The sequence below is a fragment of the Protopterus annectens genome, chromosome 7.part0 (genome assembly GCF_019279795.1).
Source record: "Protopterus annectens isolate FY-2018-M chromosome 7.part0, PAN1.0, whole genome shotgun sequence".
NCBI classification, from domain to species: domain Eukaryota; kingdom Metazoa; phylum Chordata; order Ceratodontiformes; family Protopteridae; genus Protopterus; species Protopterus annectens.
Genome location: NC_056739.1, coordinates 476,526,435 through 476,551,102, shown reverse-complemented (window position 1 = coordinate 476,551,102; position 24,668 = coordinate 476,526,435). Strand labels below are relative to the sequence as shown.

Here is a 24,668-nt window from a genome sequence, read left to right as displayed (position 1 = left end):
CTCTTGATGTTTTCCACTTCAAGTGGCCTCTGCCCTAATTCTGTTGCTGAAAATTAGGTGTGCGAATGGGGTATGGCATCATCAAGTATTCGTTGTCCTCTCTGGGTTGCTCATTCATTTTTTCAGTGCAATTCGAAGTATGTGGGGTCGCTTTCTTACATGCTCCACTTCCGCCTGATGGTGAGGCTATGATATCAGCACCTACTGTCCTAAGCTGGCTAATCTGAACACAATGAGGAACTTCATTGTTCCTGGTTACATGCTGTGTATTCACATTTAAGGTGGAGCTGGATGTAGCTATGTCCGATATAGTATTATCAGTTCTTACTGAGTTCCTACGTACAAACAAACTCAAATTATTGTTGTTTTGTTCTCTTGGTCAGGCGAACACCAGCCCAGCCGAAAAATCATTGTTATCCCTTTGGATCTTCTTTTTGTAGCTCAACAATTGTTCATATGCATTAATAGTTTCAATCATGTGTTCTACCATAATGTCTACTAATGCAGAGGGGTACTTTTCATATAATTCCATTTGCTGTTTGTCTTTGTTATTTGCCAACTGATCCTCCTCTGGTTTAAAAAAAATTGGATCAGAAGTTTCATGTAGTTGTAGCATGTTTCTAAGTTTATCTGTTGCCACTGTACAAGTAAGTCTCTATATATATTTCCATAAGTTGGCATATTTAAAACTCTTAATCCCCGAGGAACAATACGAAGATTTAAGCATGCTTCAAGTGAAATCTCTGCATATGGTGTCTTACCAATTTTTGTGTATCATTCTCAAGTTTATTTAAGTCTCTTCTCAGTTAGTTCAAATCATACTCACAGTTAGTCTCATTTGTAGGGAGTCTTGATACAGGATACAGGATTAAAAATCCCTGTGGAGTTTTTTGAGTTGTCTGATGAAGTAGCTCTGGCTACGAAAGCGCTCACCATTTTTGTACTGTGGATTAAACTTTGGAGCTTTATTTGATACTATCTGCTGTGGTCTGGTGTTTCCTATATTTTTCTGCAAATACTAGTTGTTTGGGAACCCAGTCTGCTCATAACACTTTGTACTTTTATTTGTTGTATTTTACTTCTTTGTGGTGTGGAGACATAACAGAAGGTACTTTTGAGGTACCTGTTATGGAGCATCTATTGGAGCTGAATAGCTGTGACAAACATGGACTGAGGAATCTGTCTTCCTTATTTAAGGACAAGGACAATCCACTATCAACCTTTCATCCTGTATCAACACCCCCTACGAATGAGACTAACTGTGAGTATGATTTGAACTCACTGAGAAGAGACTTAAATAAACTTGAGAATGATACACGAAAATTGGTAAGAATACGTATGCAGAGATTTCACTTCGAAGCATGCTTAAATCTTCGAATTGTGCCTCGGGGGTTAAGAGTTTTAAATATGCCAACTTATGGAAATATATATAGAGACTTACTTGTACAGTGGCAGCAGATAAACTTGGAAACAAGCTACAACTACATGGAACTACTGATCTGATTTTTTAAACCAGAGGAGGATCAGTTGGTAAATAACATAGACAAACAGCAAATGGAATTATATGAAAAGTACCTGTCTTCATTAGTAGATATTAAGGTAGAACACATGATTGAAATTATTAATGCATATGAACAACAATTGTTGAGCTGCCAAAAGAAGATCCAAAGGGATAACAATAATTTTTCGGCTGGACGGTGTTCGCCTGGCCAAGATAACAAAACAAAACTAATTTGAGTTCGTTTGCATGTAGGAACTCAGTAAGAACTGATAATACTATATCGGACATAGCTACATCCAACTCCACCTTAAATATGAATACAGAGCATGTAACCGGGAACAAGGATGCTCCCACTTGTGTTCAGATTAGCTAGCCTAGGACAGTAGGTGCTGATATCATAGCCTCACCATTAGGCGGAAATGGAGCACGTAGGAAAGAGACACGACATACTTTGAATTGCAATGAAAAAATGAACAAGCAGCCCAGAGAAGACAATGAATACTTGATGATGCCATACCCCATTCACACACCAAATGTTTAGCAACGGAGTCAGGGCAGAGGCCTCTTGAAGTGGAAAACGTCAACAGAAGAGGAGAATACCCTCTCAATCAAAAGGATGTGGCAATTGAAAAACGGACAATAATTTGGAATATCTCTAGTTGTAGTTTGAGCAAAGATGAACAATCTGTTCTTAGTAAGGGCACAAGTTTTATACCAGCTAGCCGTATGACGATTACAGAGAACATCATTGAACTGAAGACATTTACTAGAAACTTAATGCTGTAGCTGCATTTTCAGGATGGAAATGTAAGTAATAAAAGCATTAATCTGTTTAGAAAGGCCAGTGGTTATGTACCTATAACTGTGGGAGCCATTGAAGCATTTGAGAAGGCTTGTATTAATATATTTTCATCGTATGACAGTAAGAGCCATACTAAATGTTTTGTGAACTTGAACTGTAATGAAAGGTCAGCACTTGAAGCACTTTGTAAGGATCATACAATTTGTTTTAGACCAGCTGATAAAGAGGGAAAACTTGTTATCATGGATTACATGTTCTACAGGGATGTTATGTTTGCTATGTTAAACGATGAAGTATATGAGAGAATAGAGCAAATACAGGTTGACAATTGTGTTTGTAGAATACGCAATGATTTATTTGAATGCATGCAATGCAGCCAAATCACCATGGAGTTGTATAATTATTTCCTGGTAGATGATCCCACTACTCCTATAATACAGGGACTGCCCAAGATACATAAGCATCCACATAATCCACCGATGAGACAAATTGTAGTTGGGCAAGAATGGTGTACTGAACCACTATCAATTTATGTAGATCACTTTTTAAAACCTGTATTAGCCAGGAATCAATGTATTCTTTGAGATACAAAATATTTTTTAACGGATCTACATGATCATATCAGTAATTTTCTGCCCACTATGAATTGTTTAATGGTCACCTTGGATGTACAGTCCCTGTTTACTGCAATTCCTAATGGAGTAGGACTAGAGTTTTTGTGTCAATATCTCAAGGAAGATGGAGAGTATGATACCAGAACTATTGATCTTCTATGTTTCCTGGTTGAAATTATACAGGAGAATAACATCTTTATGTTTGAACAGTGCATATATAAACAGTTGGATGGCGTGGATATGGGCACTTCATGTGCCAATAGCTATGCCAACCTTGTTATGGCAAAATGAGAAAAAACAGCATATTATTGAAGGAACATGGTCAGAGAAAGTGGTATTTTATCGGAGATTTGTAGATGACCTCGTCCTGATGTTGAAGGAGATGATACAAATCTACAGCAATTCTTGAGTGACATCAACAGAAGTACACACTTTTTGAAATTCACAGCCCACAGTGTGAATAAGAAAGCTGAATTTTTAGACGTTAGTATAACTAGGAAAAATACAGGAGATTTTTGTACTGAAATCTTCCACAAGGAATGCTATAGGAACACCTATGTCCATGGGCAAAGCATGCACCCCCAACATGTGTTCCCTAATGCAATAAAAGAACAAGCATTAAGGACTTCAAGACTAACAGCAGAGGATGACATGTTTGAGAAGGAATTACATCAGCTAGAAGACAGACTTATAGAGAGAGGGTATGGAAGGAGAGAGGTTCTTTCCATTACCTTGAGCATGGCTTCTCAAAGGAGAAAGAAGGGGAAACCAAACTTTTCCAATCAAGGTCAAGCTTATGAGGAAAAGAGCAGGAAGGATAACCTGCTAAGAATTCCTATTATGTATGCTAGTAATATTAGATTACTGCAGAATATCTGCCATAGGAACTGGAATATACTATGTTCTGATCACTGAGTTAAGCCTCTGGTAGGGACCACCCCTCAATATGCCTATAAGAACAAGAAATCCCTTAAGAGACTCTTATGTGGCCCCAGATATAAGCAAGCAATAGATGTTCAACCTACCACTCCCGTATATGGGACAAAACCCTGTAACTCCTGTAACTATTGTCAATATATTGACAAGAGAGGGCATTTTAGACATCCAGACACTGGAAAGAGTACCTATTTCAGACTTACAGCTGTCTGTAATACCACTAACATTGTGTACCTAGCTTTCTGTACTAAATGTTGTTCATTCTATGTGGGCATGACCACAAGAAGGTTCCGTGACAGGATTAGGGAACACATATATGACATAAACAGTGGGGCTGGAACTAATGCCCTGGCTAGGCATGTTTTAGTATCAGAGACAACACACAACTTTCAATTCATGGTAATTGAGGAAAGTTCAACTAGGTTGCAGAGGTGGTGCAATTAGGAATTTGGTAGAGACTAAAGAGCTTGAATGGATTATTAAGATGCGTGCCAACATGGGCAAAGGCCTGAATGATAAAGTTTGCATTAAACCAGTTTTTTTTTAATAAGCCACTATGCAAATAAAGTCTCTATATATGCACTTTTATGTATTTTTATTCATTTTAATGTTTTATTAGTTGCTATCTCTCTATCTAGTGCTTCTCCTCTAAATCAGTGGCTATTAAGCTAATTGTTTATTGGGAACTGACACTGATAGGCTGTTTCTGTTTTTAAAAATATCTGTGGAGAGTATTGAGTTGTCTGATGAAGTAGCTCTGGCTACGAAAGCACTCACTGTTTTTGTACTGAGGATTCAACCTTAGAGCTTTATTTGATACTATCTGCTGTGGTCTGGTGTTTCCTATATTTTTTCTGCAAATACTAGTTGTTTGGGTACCCAGTCTGCTCATACCACTTTGTACTTTTTATTTGTACTTTTTATTTGATATATATATATATATATATATATATATATATATATATATATATATATATATATACACATATGTACATATATATACACATATATATATATATATATATATATATATATATATATATATATATATATTTCTGTCTGTGTGTCTGTGTGTGTGTGTGTGTGTGTGTGTGTGTGTGTGTGTGTGTGTGTGTGTGTGTGTGTGTGTGTGTGCGTAGATATACACAGATATACAGCTATGATACGAAACAGCACACAAGAATGACATATGTTCACAGGCTATGCCAATGGAAGTGAGGAGCTCAAGCAAGAAACATGAAACACATAGCATGCCCTTCCACCCACTCCCAGCCATACACAGGAAACATACATGCAAACAATGTAAAGAGTCCACTGCTTCCCATAACACAGGCAGGATACAATTGGTTGGGTACAAAGTGCACCCGTGAATTCTAATATTGGAACACAGACTGGAGCTTCCCTTGCGGGACACACCAAAAATTTCCAAGACCAAAAGAAGGTGATAGACTGGCCATTTTGGCCGTGGTCTATACAGTCTCAGAATACAAGGGTGGGAACCCCTGATGACCCATAGGCCGAGACAGTTGTATGAAATGGGTCCCATGAAGTGGAGAGTGGGCAGCGTGTAGTGGTGTGTCCTGAACCGACCAGGACCTAGAGTAAGGATGGGTGCTGTTGAGGAGGCGAGGGTGGGGGAACTATGGGTAGCTACTTATGGGTCTAGATGTACAGGTGTTGGCTGATGTGGGCCAATATGGACAGCCCTAAGGATGTAAGCGAATGTGTTCATTGGGCATAGGCATCGGCTTTCGAGCAGCCAAACCCAGGGTGGCCTAATGGTTAAGGTTTTTGCCTTAGAAATGTAAGGTGCAGGGTTCAATTCTCACAAGGGATAATTGTCTAGGCTTACAATGGCTCGCAAGGGCAGTTAGCCTAGTACTAACCTATGAACCTATATGGCAAGGAATGGAATAACCATATGCAGACGTATGTATGTAGAGGTATGTGTGTGTATATCTACCCATAACGACATAAAGATAAGCCTCTCCCACTCTGTATTACAAATGTATACATACAGAGACAGCATGCAAATACATACCCACATATAAATATATACATATGCAGCCACCCATAGACCCATATGTTGTGATATATATATATATATATATATATATATATATATATATATATATACATATATATACAGCAAAATATAAATATACATGTATGCATACATATACAGATATATCTGTATATAGTAATATACATATATATATATATATATATATATATATATATATATATATATGTGTGTGTGTATATATATAAATATATATATATATATATATATATATATATATATATATATATATATATAAATATATAAAACTGTAAATATACACATGTATAGGTTCATAGGTTCATAGGTTTATACTAGGCTATCTGCCCGAGGGCATTTATAAGCCTAGCCATAGTTTTGTGGCTTACGCCACCCCTTAGTTTGGAGAAACTATGCCCATTATTTAGCTGTGCCTCTGTCGAGCAGTGACACTGAGGTAACCCCTGGGGTGTATCTGCGATCTCCCATCCATTGGTCAAGATTCCTCTTGAACAAGGCCAGCGAGGTGCTCTGCCTCACATAAACCGGGATTTTGTTCCACAGCATAGGGAGTCTTTGGGTGATGAATCTATCCCTCCAGCACATCCTATTAATAACCGTGTCGAGGTTTAAGTCACCCGCCCTTGTGGCTCTAAGGGATCTAGATTTTTTGAGATGAAGCATATTCATCAAATCTGGGTTTGACATGGCCTTGTATGTCAGGCATAGGTCACCTCTGAGTAAGCGGTACGCAACTGAATGTAACTGGAGTTCTTTCAGTCGTGCAGCATAAGACAGATTTTTGAGACTCTTTATCCTTTTGGTGAGGAACTTTTGTGGCCTCTCCAGCTGCTGCAAGTGTCGGGTCAGATACATTCCGAATGGGGCATTGTACTCGATCATTGGTCTGATGAGTGATGAGTATAGGGAGACTATGACTTCCCTTGATCTAGATGTGATGTGTATATAGCTAAGATATGATAGAGCAGTTACGAGTAACATTTGTTCACAGTCCATACATATGGGGGTGATGGGTTCAATAAACAAACGTGTAACACGTAGTATCAAACCCTCCCACCCCTGAGCTAGGCCAGTGAGACATACAGACACACAATAAAGGTAAACACACCACTGCTTTCCAGACCATTGGCAGGATACTACCAGTGGGAGAGACCTGCCAGATCTAATCCTGAAACATAGACATAGATGTCCCTTGTGGGACACCAAAAATTAATGATCGGAGGCAGTCTTGGTAATGACTTATCAAACCAGCCTGTAGATGTACAGGGACCAGTAGGTTGTGCAAGCCTGATAACCCATGGGTCGACACAATGTACGAAATGTGTCCCGACACAGGGAGAGTGGGCAGTGTGCAGTGGTGTGTTTATATCCCACCTGTACCCACAGTAAGCATGCACCCACTGTAGAGGAGTGGCAGGTGGTGAAACTATGGATATGCAATTATGGGCCTAGGCGTGCAGGTGTTGGCTGGCAAAGTCATATTAAGACCGCCCCATGGATGTAAGTAATATTCCGAAATGGGCATAGCTGATGCCCATACCTATCAACCCCTAAGAGCACATCCACTGGACAGTACATAAACCATTGGGGGAACAAATAGGGAGCATACCTCTGAACTGTCCCTGATTTCGACTTGGTTTCTAACTCTGCCCCACTTAATCCCTCCTAAAACTAGTGACTTATGGAGGAAAGGTGGTGAATTACACATAATGAATAACGACAACAATTAAGAGTTATAAACATCATTTATCTCAGACAATGTGTATGAATTCATATGCTCTGACTCTGTCAATGTGTCAGGTTAAAAGCGCTAATAATGTAAATGTGTCCCTAATGTTGTTATGACGTGTCCCTGAATCAGTTTGTATATTTCCCCAATCATATGAGAGGTCTGTTAGGGACAGAAAGTACATATTCCACTGACAACCTTAGAAAGATGATAGAATATAAGGTATGCAGTCGCATGACTTGGCTGAAGGATGTGGGTTCCAAAACCCAATTACTTGTTTTGTATTGAAGAGTGTCAGTTCCCATGTATTAGCCAAATGGGTGCAGATTGTGAGAGGAACACATCAATGATATGAATCAAACTCTGGACAGGCTGCGGATTCCATACAGTCGAACGGAATGCTGTCACCTAATGGGCAGCCATTCCCCAATACTGTAGGCATGTAATCCAATGTAATAAGCATCACAAGGTAATATCATAGTCCTCACTCCCATGCAGGGGCGTGAGTGGCAGATGCAAACACCAAATGCAGTGCAGTTGCAAGTGCGGGAGCAAGTGAGTGCAAGCCTGTTTGGCTGCCAGTAAGCGAGTATTACACTGGTAAAGCAATGTAGAGGCTAACTGAGTGTAAGAAACTGTAACCAGAGGTTAGCATTGCTTAGCAACATGCAAACCCATGCACACCCGCTCACAACTGCTTTAATGTGCCTTAATCACACCATATCCAATGGCCTTGTTCTGGCCAGCAACAAAATTAACACCCTCTGCAAGGCTCGAAACCAGGACGCTGCACACACAGCTATTGTGATTTACCACTAAGCCATGGTAGATATACAAACACTTGACCTTATCACAAACATATCATCTAGCGCAATCATTCAACAATGTAGGAAATGTATTCTATCATGTAGATGTATGTATGAATGTTTATGGCCAGCATATAGATACATACATATATATATATAGATATATCAGGAACATCCCAAGTGACAACAAAGCATTACAATGGAATGAAAAGGGAAACACCAGCATCGCCTGTATTATGTAGTGGTGTCATCTTATGTAATATCAAGACTCCCTCAGACAGACAAGTGTCAGTAATACATGCAAACATTTGTACATTGGCCATATACATCACTCTGTGCATGTTATTTACATTAACGCAGCAGTTCCTGTCCAATCATTATGTGAGAACAGTACTCCTGCAAGGTGCTGTGTGTGAAATAATCAACATCATAACAGTACATGGGGTAACCATCGAGGGACTGGTCGTGTTGTGTGTACAATGGGTCATCTGTATCACGTGTACCTGGAACATTTAGGAGTCATGTGCATACTAGGATCGTGCGCCTGAGAGACAGGGGTGAGGACAACTGGAGTATGTTGTGACACATATTAAAAGGGTTACATTTGTCCAGTGGACACATGTGTGAAATGGACAGCTATGTATGGGGCAAATGTTGTTCTAGGAACCGATTAGCCTTCTGTTTCTATAGGGTGAGAGTGGGATGTGGGGGAAGGAAAGTAGGTATGCTCGTGGAGGGTAGGTAGGGTAGGATGACAGACAAGACAGCATAGAGGGTCAGTATATGACACATGTGGGGGAATACATCTCAGACGGGGAGGGGTGTTCGGCATTCACAAGCCCATGAGCCCCCAGATGGAAACAGTGGGACGGAGGTCCCCAGCCATGGGCAGCCACCACTTCACTAAAACAGCTGCAAAGGTGGCAGTGGTTGAGACTGTCTAGGAGGGGCAGCCTCACTCTGTAAATGTGACACTCTGCCCTTGAGCTGGTGTATCTGGCCTCAAAACCCCTTATTGAGCCCCCTACGCACCACATCCAGGACTGTATGACAGCGGACATGTCCCTGTCTGGACCTGCTCCCAGGGGTGACAAGCCCCATCCTCAGTGATGGTACCACCAGAAAGCAGTGTAAAGCCAACAGAGGTAGAGGTCAAAGGCTAGGCCCTAGATGTGCTGGTGCCCGATGCCATGGCCAGCTTAAGTGGGACAGGAGATTCTGTCGGGACCTCCAAACCCATACAGCCTATGGTGTTGCAGTTTAAACACAGATATGGATTAGTAATAGCCAACAGCATTCAGGATTACTTACAACAGTATGCATAGATATGACCATCAACCCAACACAACAGATGGTATACAGTTGCAGAGAGAGCACAACACATGCATATATACTGCATGACATCTGTGCAACATGTAGAAGACTTGTGATAGCAGCTATGAATAGTGGCCCGTTATTGGCATGTCACTGAGAACACCAGACAGTGACTGTCATACCACTATTTCATGTGACATATGTCCAATCAGGGATGCGATGGCAGTAACTCATCACTATCACCATGTACTGACTGCAGTCATCACACTATGTTCCTGCAGTTCACAGATGTGTGTTCAGTGAGTAACACAGGAAACAAATAGTTCTACACACTGACCAGTCCACAGATGGCCCTATAGATGGGGGTCCCTCACAAACAGAGCACTGTCTTGTCAGTTTTAAAACATGCAGAATAACCATTACCACACACAACTTGTTAAACAGGCAGCAGTCTCAATGAAGCATAGCTACACTTACATGCTGTAGTCATGCCTGGCACATCACCCTCCTGTCTTTAGGCTATTTCTCACTGTGTATGCTGTTTGAGGAACATCCAGATATCATCTGTGATGCCGTTTACCAAACACCAGATCCAGGTACCACTCACAGTGACTGTCATGGGCAAACACTAACATGATGTTCCTAGATATTGTACTGTGTTCTTCATGCGAATGGCTATGGGAACATCATCGCAGCTGTTCCACATGCAATCAGGTAGAGGAGGACTGCAATAGGTGTAGAGGCCATCACCCAAACATGACCATCACTTACAATAAACAAGCTGCTGCTGAGCAGGTGCACACCACCACATCCACCAGAGAGTGTGTGGGAGGGACAGACAAAGGCAAAGTACATCAGAGAAGGGCTTGGAGACTAAAACCTAAGCAACGTTTGTCACACACCTACCAGTACAGGGGTTCAAACCCCTGACTGACTAGTCATTACTATTACAAGTGCATGCAGTTACTCCATGTGCCACGAAGCTGACATGTTGACATGCCATAAGAACATATATGTGTGTTGGTGTGCGACATCTGCAACAGAGATATAGTAGACAGACATTAGGTGTAGCAAACATGGCTGTCCACATGAACGGATGTCATTGTCAACACAGCCACACTCTCTAATGGACTCACATTGACACTCTTTGCCAGGCCCACATATACACTCCCAAACCACTTAGTTTGCCACACTGCAGTAATGCACAGGTACTACATGCACCACAGGGGATATCCGGAGGTTCAATGGGCTAGATCATGTGAACATGTTTGACATCTGTCAGTATGCCAATGGGAGTTATACTGGGAGTGACTGTGGTTGTGAGCATCATTCCCCTCATGCAGGCACAGGTGCCAGTACTGACATGCATGTGTGCATTGCTTCATGGGTGTGTAGTGGTTGGCTGTGCAAGATGGCTGAACAAGGCTGGGTGAGGGGTAATCCTTGGCATTAAGCCACAAGACAATGGTGTGCAGTGTGGTACAGGGGTGTAGTGTCTGCAATGTCCTACACAGATGGGTATTGTATGAACTGGCCTGACATCCTGGTTACCATTGTGTATGGCCATAGCTTTGCAATGCATGCCATGTCAGTGTTTGATAGTCCTTGACATGGACATTGCCTGGGATATGCATGTCCCACAATAATGTACAGTGACATGTACAGGTGTACCTGGTTTTGTTGGCACATGTTGTGTACACAGACCGTTGTATATGCCAATACTGGCCTGGTGTGTCAGAACCTGCTTATAGTCAACAGGTTGACCCTGCACCTGCATTGATAGCATGATACAGGTATTCCCTGGTGTCAGTGGCATCGGTCCATACAGGGCATATGTGTAAGGCATTGTATGGCCTCTGTGGATCACATTTGATGACACCACATATGTTTCAGGCATCCAGTGGGGAACATAGTGAAGGCACATTGTCTGCAATCATGTGCCTATTGTACTGCTGTACAGGGTGCCATGCCCTCTGCAGCCCACTGCAATCACACAATGCCTACTATCTGTCATCAATGTGCAGGGTACTAGCAACATAGCAAGATATTCTAGGCAAGTGTGTTTGTGTATGACACATGGCTTCAGGACGTATTCTGGGTAATAGTAGGGTTGCATACTTTATTCACCAGGCCTTTTGTCAGATGTAGGGGTATGGCTTGCCAACACAGTCCCTTGGCTGACTGACATCTGTACTCCTCGTGAGGTGGACATTGTGACATATAAGACGGACACCATATAGGAAAACTACAAAATCCACTCCCCAATATGTCCAGTGGTTAGACACTCACAGCTACTTTCCCACAGGCTCTGACAGTCAAACAGACACACACCTGCCATGCCCCAGAATAGAACCTCTACCTAACTAGTGTATCACATTACAGCATTACGCAGTTGCAGTACATGCTACGGAGATTACTAGGTTGCAGCAGTCCCAGAGGTGTATGTCTAGGTGGGTGACATCAGCAGGATTGCCAAAGGTGGTCATGTGAATTGTAAAGAGTGTGCATACTCTAAAAAGCATTGCTCCTGTCTCAGGCAGCCAGAGACACACACACAGTTGGTCTGTCTTGGAATAGAGCCCCTACCCAACTAGTTTATCACACTACAGCAATACACAGTTACAGCATGAGCTACGGAGAATACAGGGTTGTAGTGGTCCTAGTGGTGTATTCCTAGGTGGGTGACATCAGCAGGATTTCCAAAGGGGGTCATGTGAGTCATAAAGAGTGTGCATACTCTAAAAAGCATTATTCCTGTCTCTGGCACAGACAGAGAGAGAGAGAGAGAGAGAGAGACACACACACACACACACACACACACACACACACACACACAGTTGGTTTCCCTTGGAATAGAACCCCTACCTAACTAGTTTATCACACTACAGCAATAGACAGTTACAGCACACACTACAGAGAATACTGGGTTACAGTAATCCCAGAGGTGTATACGTAGGTGGATGACATCAGCAGGATTGCCAAAGAAGGGCATTCCACCTGTACCGTGGGTCGTACATGTCTGTTACCTGCATGTACCCACTGCTTTCTGTCACGAAAATACAATTACACCTGCTTAAAAGTGTCTTATGCAGTCCTAATTGACAGTTACAACAAGGCTTACAGGTCTCGACCCCTGGACTATACACACTGAGGTCACTGGATGTACCATTAAACCATCTGGGTTGTACACATGCTGCATGGAGTCTATAATGCACATCCTACTACAGGTATTTCACAGTAATGAAAACAAATGGGACAGTCCCTTTGTGTACATATGTACAGTACCCTTGAATGTACTGTACTCTGTGAAACAACAAAGACAAGTCTACATCTGTACAACTGTTTTATATATATATATATATATATATATATATATATATATACATATATATATATATATATATATATATATATATATATATATATATATATATAAATATACCTACGGGATGTGTACGCACACATATATATATGCATATACACATGTCAGTACACCCTTTGTGACACAGAATGGTTCCAAAGAAACTGACGTGTACACAAAACAGATGGCATCTCTTGTGTCATAACATTTAAATCATACGCAGTTCACCAGAGAAGGGATGGTTGTTGTGTATGCAGAGTTTGTGGTGGGGAATGATGGCTATTGTAATCTACCCAGGGGATTGTGGAGTTAGGGTGGGGGAATGATGGATATGGAACTACACCCCAATGACCACTTCTGTGTCACTGCTCGACAGTGGTACAGGGAAATAACATACCCAACTGTAGTCGTGCTTAACTGTGTATTCATTACCATTCCTAACTATGTAATACTTTGTAGACATGGGTCAACACAGATGGCTACCATGGTGTGCTAAAAGACATTACACGTGTGTTAGCCTGGCTACAGGGTAGTCACACACACATACACATACACACACACACACTTGCCAGTATTGTGCATACACGTCTTGCCTATGTAAAGGTAACTAGTACAGTGGTAGGCAGTTGGGGTATGTGCCACAGAACACATACAATTGGACTTACTGATTCCACATCTGACCTTGGTGACATTACAGGACTGATTACTTGTAGTGGGTAGGGGGGAAGAGAGAGATATAGGGATTGACAAGGATAAATGCCAGTGTAAAAGGAGGTATCTCTTTGGAATGTAGCAACACCCGCTACCATGACAGGATGCAGACACAAATACACACAACCACACTCAGCCTATGCTGACACACACACTCAGGAATTTACTGAGACACACACAAACACACCCAGCCATTTGCTGACACACACACTCACGCATTTGCTGTCACACACACAAACACATGCACACAGTTGCCATCGGTGGGATCAGAACTCTTGCCTATCTACAGATCACTATTACAGTACTACGCAGTTAGGAGACGCACCACAGAAATGACACATCTCAATACAGTCAGACTGCTCTTCTACAATTGACAACAACAGGGCGACTGACAGTCACAAAGTACATAGCTGTATAACTGTGTGCTTAAAGTAGGTGTCCATTACAACCTGTATGCACAAACAAGACACACCATCCGCAGGTAGACCTGAGAGGTGTAGTTGTAGTGCAACAGGAACCTGAACTGGAATATGGCCATCTGCGGAATGGACAACTACTATCACTATACAGGGTTACAGTGGGCATGCCCATACACTTAGTAGCACAAGGCCATTTGGGATGCACTATGACTACATCTACACAAGGTTATACTGGGCATGCTCATACACTTAGTAACAAAGGGCTTGTTGGATGCACTGATTCTAACCACTGAAGGCCACAGTGTGCATGCTCAAACACTTACATGTACAGAACATAGTGTAATGGACTCCTATTGTAAACATACAGGTTTAAAGTTAGGTACATCTTACCTGTCAGTATATATGCACATGATACTGGTTTACTACCTGATACCTATATGTGGCTTGTAAATGATATATCTGTGCATGTGCTGTGTGACACACATGCTTACATGTACATGAAGTACTGACATATATATATATATATATATATATATATATATATATATATATATATGTTACATATACATAGTCATGCATGTGTGGACGTGAAAGACAATAGGTTACCCGGGTCGCACAGGTGGATGCTACCTACAGCATGTGTCACACACCTTGCTGCCCTAAAAGGCATGCATTAATAGCAGGTTGTGGACAGTGGCATTATACATGGAACAGTGGCATCTGCAAGCATAATGTGTGAGCCACCTTGTGTAATGGTACTGAGGTGCAGGAGACAAGATGACCTCTCTCGGCTGTGGTAGTAGTTGTCATTATTAGCAGGACTGCTACCTTAAGTATATCTCACATTGGTCATATACACAAGCTCTGCCGCTGTCTGTCACCTTACATGGGGCATTTGCTACCAAGCACATTAATGCCACGTGCAGTGATGTCATGGTATGGGTGGCAACTGCTAGACCAAAACAATGAGCCGATGTCCTGCTGTTATTATGAGGTCGTCCAGTGTCTGTCATTCTGGGCTGTCATGACTGAATGATGAGCCTTCAACACAGAGTAAATGCATCCATGTTACACATGTGTGTGTGTGGATAACACCTATGTCACATTTACTCATATAGCTGCATTCCAAAGCAAATGTCCTACACACAGAATTAACACCCTGACACCTACATGACAATTGCATTGGATGCCTATGCTAACCTGTGCTAGATGTGTGGCTTTAGTAATCCATTAGTTCAATGTAGAACCTACAATGGGGAATACCGACATCTGTGCAGTGAGGAACACCAGGCTGAAGGCTCTGTAGTGCACAATTGCAGTACCACCATATAACTCAGAATCAGACATGTGGGCCTTAACAGTGGCATGGACCATACCAGGTGGTGGTGTACACATATTCATAAAGGCTACTCACATGTAAGGACCACTACTCTGACATAACGCATCACAGATAAGTCAGGTACAGGTGACAGTGGTAAATGCTGCATTCTAGGTTGTATCCTCATATACATCCACCACCTTGTTCCCAGACTACTAACACACATCCATATGTGGTGTGATATAGTATGGTAGACCACCAGATAACCCTCGATTGGTGGACTGTACCTAGGCCTACATCAACTGTGCAATGCACCCATGTACAGATACAGCTGCATAATGTGTTATGCAATGCAATAATACAAGTGTATGTAACCTGCTCAGTTGTACACATAACAGGGTCCCTCGGATGTTGTCAGCATTAGGTCGACTGTTGCTGTACACCAGTAACCATCACCCTCATGGTTGGATATGACCTAACCGTACTTGCCCTGGATATGTACATCCCACACTCATACAACATATATTACATTACCATAGCTTTCATTTACCTTTCTACATACAGGTGGCTACAGTCGTTACACACATGCACATGGCGGATAGCATGCTAACAGTACATAAGGTTCAATATCTATGTTGACAGAGGTAATATCCCATCTCTACTGGTCACCCATGACACCTATCATATCATAAAATACCCCATGTGGCATGTATGTCTTTAGACATGTCCACCTAATGCAATGCCTACAACCATACCCAAATAACAGGATTTAGGACCTACACAAGGCCTGTATTGACAGACTCAGGGAAATTCATCTCTGCACTGTAAGTTCCTTGAGTAGTCACAGGTGATATGTTCATGATATGTACAGCCACATGTGGCCACAGCTCCTACATATACCCCATGTCAACAATTGCAAGCCATGCATGCTGTGTGCTGTCTGGACATTAGCCTTAGTACCACAATAGCTAGTACATGCTGGGGTGAGATGTTTACAATCCACAGACCTCGTATATGCTTGAATGAGTGTACTGCCTAGCTCTAACAGAGCACATTGCTGGCACTCTTCCAGTACACATGAGGTGTGTGTGGCACATATGATGTGCTCACTGTTAACCATTACAGTGCCCTGGTTCACCATGGCACTGTCAAGTGACAGTTTGTAGGAGCATGACATGGAATAATGCTGTGTGTGTCACGCTGATATGTGCTGTTGTCATATATGTACACTTGGCTACTCAGTGAAAGTGGTGGTGTCCTACCAGTACATGAATACAACATTCATTATGGTGTAATGCTTGGCTATGTTTCACACATGGCATGGGGAAGGTGTGGAATGTATCCTCTTGACCTTCTAGTGCACATACTGATGTAGACCGCATATGTGTACATGTATTGCTGTTTGTGTAGATTCCATGTGTGTGCAGTGTCTGATGTCTGAAGGTGACTGTTGTTTTAGTACATCATGCTGTTGCAATACAGCCTCAACATTGCCAACTGTATATGGTGATATACTCTAAGTACAGTAAGCCGTACATGAGGTTTGGACGGATGTTTGGACATGACTACTAAGTGGTGGGGCTTCTTTGCAGATGAATGATTACTGAGGACAGCTCACTGGTGTGTTACAACCAGTCCTGCAATAACCTGTGTACCTGCTAAGGTCAAGTTTTGTTAATTGAAGTGGAAGACAGACAATGTAGAATGCTGTATGGGTGACACCAAAGGCAAACCCTATGACACCTGTAACAGTAATACCTGCCCTGTGCATATATTGTGCATATATCAGCACAGTTGTCATAGGAAAGAGTCAGTAAGCATTGTACCAAATGTGATAGTGCTGTACTGCTGTAGTACTTATCATGAGATAGCCGTGTGTTTGATTCACAGTACTTGCACACGTGGGTGTGTGTCCATATATGTCACGTATGCTTGGGAATACATCCCACATGTTATCACTCTTCTGAACACTGTTGGTGACTCCAGTACAGAGTGAAGTGTAGAAAGAAAGCCGTAGGCAGGTGGTTAAACCACACACATGTAAAGTGCCTGTATGTGTGTGACATAGGTGTATATCTTTGTGAATGCCTGTGTGTGTGTGTGTGTGTGTGTGTGTGTGTGTGTGTGTGTGTGTGTGTGTGTGTGTGTGTGTGTGGCTGTTCGGTATTTGGAGTGAGGTTGTATTTTACCATAGTGGAATGGTGGAATGTTAATGCCCCCCACATCCACTCAAAGCAGTCTAGCATCCCTATTGATAACATCAGTCGTAGATGGGCATGCTAACTGCCTGTTAACATGTACTCCCTGGGGTGAGACCTGTTATTACATAGCCTACTGATGGACCCCCCTCCCCACATACACTCACTGCATTGTAGTATCCCTGTCAATGTCTTTGATCTTAGGCCATTCCAAATACCTGTACACATGTAATCTCTGTGGCGCATCTTGTAATTGTGTAGTACTATAATGATGATATGCACATAGGCAGGGGTTGACATCCAAACACTGGCAACTGTGTGTGTGTGTGTGTGTGTGTGTGTGTGTGTGTGTGTGTGTGTGTGTGTGTGTGTGTGTGTGTGTCAGAGTGTGTGTTACAGTGTCTGGAATCCCTGAGTGTGTGGGTGTGTCTGTGTTTGCATGCTGTCATGGCAGTGGATATTACTGCTTCCCAATGAGATGCCACTATTTCCACTGGCCTTTACCCTTGTCATCCAGCATACCACACTTTTACCCACTTCGCACTCCAGGTAACTATACCTGGGATGTCACCCACTATGGATGCGACAGCTCTGAGTACAGTAGCTTACTACACAGCTATCATGCTCTTGGATCATTAGAACAGTAAACATAATTGAAACATGGGAGAATATAACTATGATGTGGAAGCTACAAAGTGCATGCAGATATTGTCATACTGACCTGTGGGTAGTCAACATGTACATATGGGACTCCCGCATACACCAACATCCCCCAGCACATGCAACTACACCTGAAAGAGGAAGGCATAACATCAGGATCAACATGCTGTTAGTGTTGTTACACATGATACATGCTGTCAAATGTACAAAATGCATTCTAAAACTGCAATACATGCTATGTCTGCTGCCTGTCAACACTACTCAACAACATTAATCTACAATTGTCTACCTAGTATGTTCACCCTGTGCATCAGACCATATGAACATGTCCCTGCACCAATGGTGTGGATGACAGGGATGCGGCACAGGCATCATCATATGCACAGGGTGATAATGTTTGCCAGAGGCCTAGGCTGTGCCATTGGATGACATCATGCTTGTGTGTTAGGGCCTGTGATATCATTGGGTGGGTGTGGATGTTATGCGCGTGTGTGTTGAGGTGCCCTACATTTGTTTCCAGTGTGTGTGTATGCATGCACACAGGTCTGGCATGAGGCTGGCCTACACAGGGGTAATAGACAACTGCAAACTGCACAAAGCAGGTGTCACAGTTCACGGTGTCCGGCCATGGCCACATGACCTGCGCCTGCCAGGGATTGCACGGGCACTACCAGACAGAGGTCCAGATTGAGTACCTTCTGATGACACATGCCCACTGGAATCATGTCCCTGTTGGGACCATCCAGGAACACGTGCACATGGCCTGCTGCATCCTGGTGTGGGCTGCACAGCACCAGCAGCACTGCTGCTGCTACCACCATTATGGGAGCAGGCATGTGCAGTAGCATGTTCATGTAGACCTTCAACAGGTGATGTAGCTGGCCTACGTCCATGTGCCTGACAACTGACTCCCATCAGATGTTCCAGCACAGACATTCCATGCTCGAGGATTGACATGCCATGGTCAAGGACTCCCACCGTGTCACCCAATTGTCTATCCAAAACATCTGCAAGATGATGATGAGCATTTGCAAGTGCCTGGATGTTGTCAGTTAATGAACGGACAGCAGCCCTCTGAAGCCTCAGACCGTTTCTGTTGTGCCATTCAGCATGTGCCTGTGCCTCCATTACAGCCAGAAACATGCGTCTGGTGACTCCAGCTGATGTGTTTGGTCCTGCAGAGACATGTTGGCAAGTGGTCCTCCTATGAGCAGCGCTGGGTACATGCCTGTGTGGGACATCACCAGTCTGTTGACTGGGAGCATGGTGTGCAGGCACACCTTCCATAGTCACCACACTTCGCTGTTCCATGCTACGACCTGCCAACTGTCCTTCCTCTATGGCTGGTGTTGATGGAGTATGTGCAGGCAGGAGAACTGTGTGAGAGGATGAGGGGGAGACAGGTAGAATGGCAACCAATGCACAGATTCAGCACCTGACAACCCTGTCTGTGCCCCAATCATACTATAATCATCACTGTTAGAGTCTGTGGTGACACTAACATCAGGTGGACCGCAGGAGGGCAACACACCTACATCGACACCTGTGAGGGGAAGACAAGAACTGTACATTACAAGTTATACCAGACACACAGAGACAGAGAGAGACACACACACACACACACACACACACACACACACACACACACACACACACACACACACACAGTCAGAGACACACACACACACAGACAGACAGAGAGCCACGCACACAGACACACACACAGACAGACACAGATACAGACAGACAGACACAGAGACACACAGACACACACAGACAGACACACATACAGAGAGAGACACACACAGACACACACAGACACTCACAGACACACACAGACACTCACAGACACACAGGCACACACAGACACACTGACACACACAGAAACACAGACACACACACACAGACAGACACACACAGACACACACAGATATACACGCTACATGCAGGTGATACGGCAGATGGCATTTGGCTTAGACAATTATAGTTTCAGCTTAGGCAATTATAGTGGTAGTCATCATACATCCCTGACTTGCACACAACAGCATGCATGTGGTATAGCAGGTGGCATGCACCTTACATAATTATAGTGGTGGTTGGCATACATACCTGTATTGCACCATTTGTGTTAGCAGCCTATGCCCCATGCCTGCAACACAATGCATGCACTTTGCACCATTGCATTGCACTGCCATGGTGTGTGCAACATACACCACTTATTAATGAACCATCATTGACCTTTGTACATCTGCAACTGATGCTTTGTGTTGGCCACTGCCCCTATGTGTGAGGACATGAGCAGTAGGGTATGTCAACTGCATACTATGTTTGCTTGAACCCTAGCTTGCATATCTCCCCCAAACCAGTTCATGTCTGTCCAACATTATTCTGCCTACCCCTGAGCTGAGTGTAGATATTGTGCATGTGGCTGTACACACATGTTTGACATGGCTGTCCCTACTTTGCAATAGTGCCACAGACCAGCACAGGTTTACAGTACACTAGCCTGCTGTGTGGCGTATGACCTTGCCAATCACATGTAGTATGACATGTCTTCTGCTGATGTGTTGAATGACATGCATACATGTGTAACACGATGGTGTCCTTTCCAATCTACAGTACGGTAATGATGTCCCAATGCAGGGACATGTTATACTAACATGGGCCTTCAGCTGATGCAGTGTTGACTTCCCACCCTACAAATATACAGGGACATACTGCACATTGAGCTTATGTGCATAGCCATTGCAGGGCATCATGTGGCTTCACAAGTGCTATACAGTGTGAGCTACTGACACGGTTCATAGCCATGACTATGTTCACATACAATACATATCTAATGTGAAATGTGGCCCACGTCACCAAGGTGTATACACAATAAACCCTAATGTGGAATGTGTGACACAGGTCACAGAAGGGTATACAGATGACACCCCTGCACATCTGCAACCATATTACTGATACCTGCCAACTATGCCTACACATGGCTAACTTACAAGTTCTCTATGTCCCATATGCCATCTGTGTACCTCACACACATGAGGAGCAGGCATGACAGTGATGTCTGACACCAGCAAGATGAATCTACTGTATCTGTTGCTTGATGTGGATGTATGTATATGATGTGCAACACATGTATGTATTTGGATACTGTATAGGTGAATGCTTCCATGTCGTGACACACTCAAGATGTTCAACACATGTTATGTGGTGGTTTCATGATATGCCTACACAAGCTGTGCACAGGCCTGTATGATGTTTAGTGTTTCACATCTGCAATATCACCATTATACAAAGGCCATAGTTGCACTGTGTTGAGCCAATGTACAACAGGGTGTACACACATGTACATCACTTCTACTGTGTGCATTGCTTCATGTCTCTGGCCATCCTCCATTGCCATGTGTACACATGTGCAGTCCAGTGGTTGTGATGGCCATCTTATTTCACATGTCAGTATTATCCCATATGACATACACCCATAGATGTCATATGCTCCACTGAGGACAGGGTTATGCAGACAAAGGGGGTATGTATGAGATGTGAAACATGTTTTGCAGGAAAGCTGAGCAGTGTTGCAGTCAGCCCACTACATATCATGGACATGTCTGATAGCACATGACATTGTGTGACATCCATAGCAAGGGTATACTCCACAAGGGTGTATCCTGTGGGTCCGGCATACTACAACTTCAACACATTTAGTGTGTGTGCACACATATGCTCTTTGTACAGTACTGTTCATATTCCCAACATGTGTAATGCTGATATGTAGTACCTGTCCCTACAGTGGAACACAGCTGCACCGTTGTATTCACTGTTGTCCACACATCTGGCAATGATAGTTTGGAAGGTTTAGTGTAGGTGTGTCATATAGTCTACAATTGTTTCACAAAGGTGATGCATTGCAGGTCTGACCAGTGTTCATTACCAGGACCACCATACATTATGTATACGTGTGTTATCGCAGATAGCATGCAATTAATATGTTCTGTGCATTATCAAGCCTAGTAAATAATAACAATCTCATCTGACACATGGTGCTGTCACTGCAAAATGCTAGAGGTACCTAAACAGGGGTGTCACAGCAGTAAGATCATTATCCACATCTGTGTGGTAGCTACAGGGTGCAGAGTCTATGTTAGTACATAAAGCAGTACAATACACTATATTATGGAGTATGCACATCTGTGAATACATAGAGTAGCAGACTATAGTATGTGGCATGTGTGCATGCATGCCTTGCATATGATGTCACATTACATATTGTGCAGTAACACATGTAACTATGTGATATATGGTTGTGTTTTATGTGCAGTAGTGACTTAAAAGGCAACTCCAGTCTTGGTGGTTGAGAGACACCCACCTCCACAATACCAGCTAACGCTTCTGGATGGACCCCTGTTGGCCAGTAGCTCCTCGGTATGTGTGAGAAGGGGTTGGATGAGTGGCCCCCACCTGTTGCACCTTGTTCCCTGGTGATTACATTAGCACGCTGTTTTGCCCATCTTATCTGGTCAGTGCCGTGTCGGCGCACCTGCTGATAGGTGCGATTGTGACCTCCAACATCATTTACCCTCCTGCAGAGTTCCTCCCACAGGACATCCTACTGCTGTGCATCCTGTGGCACTTGGCTGAAGAGCATTGTGTAGTTGTGAAGGAGGTATGAGATGAGGACCTCATCCTCCAAGCGGCTGTATGGCAGCAGTCAGCTACGGGGCATACCTGGAAGACATAACGATGGAGACAGGTCGCAGTAACTCACAAAGAAGTACAGCAGTACAGCTGAACATACATGTGTATCACATTTATTACATTTACAAATACGTCTTTGTAGATCTACATGACACTAACACCACTGATATGTATAAGTCACACACATTTGACACCTACTGGTGATGTGATGTTATCACCAAATGTGTGTCATGTAATGGCATTGCTCATACACCATGTGGATGTTGTCTTGACGTGGGCATGTCTGTTTGCCTGTAGTGGTGTCTTTACCTATCAGCACATGCCTGTATGTATTCACATTAATGAAATCTACCTTAATGCTGTGTATATGCCACATATATAGTCATACATAGCCATTAGGGACATGACCTGTGACCCTGCAGACTTGCAAGCATGTATGTGTTTTGCCATATACATCTACATGGCACTGTACAGCTGTGTAGCATCCTGTCATGTATTGCCTGTGTATCACATGGGACAATAGCTAGCCTGAAGGTATTTGCAGGGTTGGATATCAACTATGGCATGTATGGTCTTAGTGATGTGGTAGGCTATATTGCCTGGGCCATTTATGAGCCTAGGCAGACAGATTACCTAGCTGTAGGCAACAGACAGGTAATATTCAGTGGCCAGTCCAAGCAGTGCCACAGAACTGATACACATGGTTACTGATATATTTGGCATGCAGTCATCACACCATATCACAGAGAGGGGCGATGTGCAGCTTTGCTGGACAGGGATGCATAGTATGGCAAGAGTATGTTACATGCATGGGACAGGGATCTGTCAGACGTGTTGTGATCCTTGTACTAGAAAGGTGGATGTCCATGACGTATGTGTTTATTTGGGATTAGGATGTGTTAAGAGTTGCATGTCCAACACTTCTGGGTTGGATATGGCTTTATTCAGGTAGGCTGCATGCTACGTAGTGCAGCTAGGGATTGTGAAGGGCAGTGTAGGCCATCTACACATGGGCAATAACCCTTAAAGGAAATATGGGATCTATTATGGGTGACATGAGTGTTGAATATGGCTGAGCAGTTGTCTCTATATTCCTGGATGGCACCCTGTCATGATTGGGGGTGCACATATGACTACCTGTCTTTTGTGGTGAAGTAACTGTCAAAGGGAAGTACTGTCTAGCTGCATCTCATACACACAGTTGCCATTATGTTGACCGCAGCGGCACCACATGCATATTAATGAAAGCGCATTGTCGTAACGGCCACGTGCATAGGAAATGTGTATGAGTGCAGGGGGCATGTCCAAGAGCTGCATGGAGGCATGAATTTGTCAGCTGCATATGCGCAACCTAAAATGATGACTAGTACAGCCTGCCTAATAGTAATCACTCCTGTCAGTGTCCGTGGATACTGAAATGTATGCAAAGCATACAAGACATCATTGCGAACACCACAATAAGAAGTAAGCACAAAGGCACGTAGCTGAATATTGATTCCCCGTCCCTCAAACAAAGATATTTAAAACCCAGTGCCTGTATTC

The 24,668-nt window shown here is 43.1% G+C and overlaps 1 protein-coding gene across 1 annotated transcript in view; it reads left to right on the top strand.

Annotated features, from left to right (window-relative positions):
- The first annotated feature begins 1,128 nt into the window (after nucleotides 1–1,128).
- Nucleotides 1,129–24,668, top strand: part of LOC122805994 (extracellular calcium-sensing receptor-like) — a 178,067-nt gene continuing 154,527 nt past the window's right edge. The window contains exon 1 of the mRNA XM_044076235.1: nucleotides 1,129–1,326. Coding sequence (XP_043932170.1) covers nucleotides 1,129–1,326 — 198 coding nt within the window. The remainder of the gene's footprint in view (nucleotides 1,327–24,668) is intronic.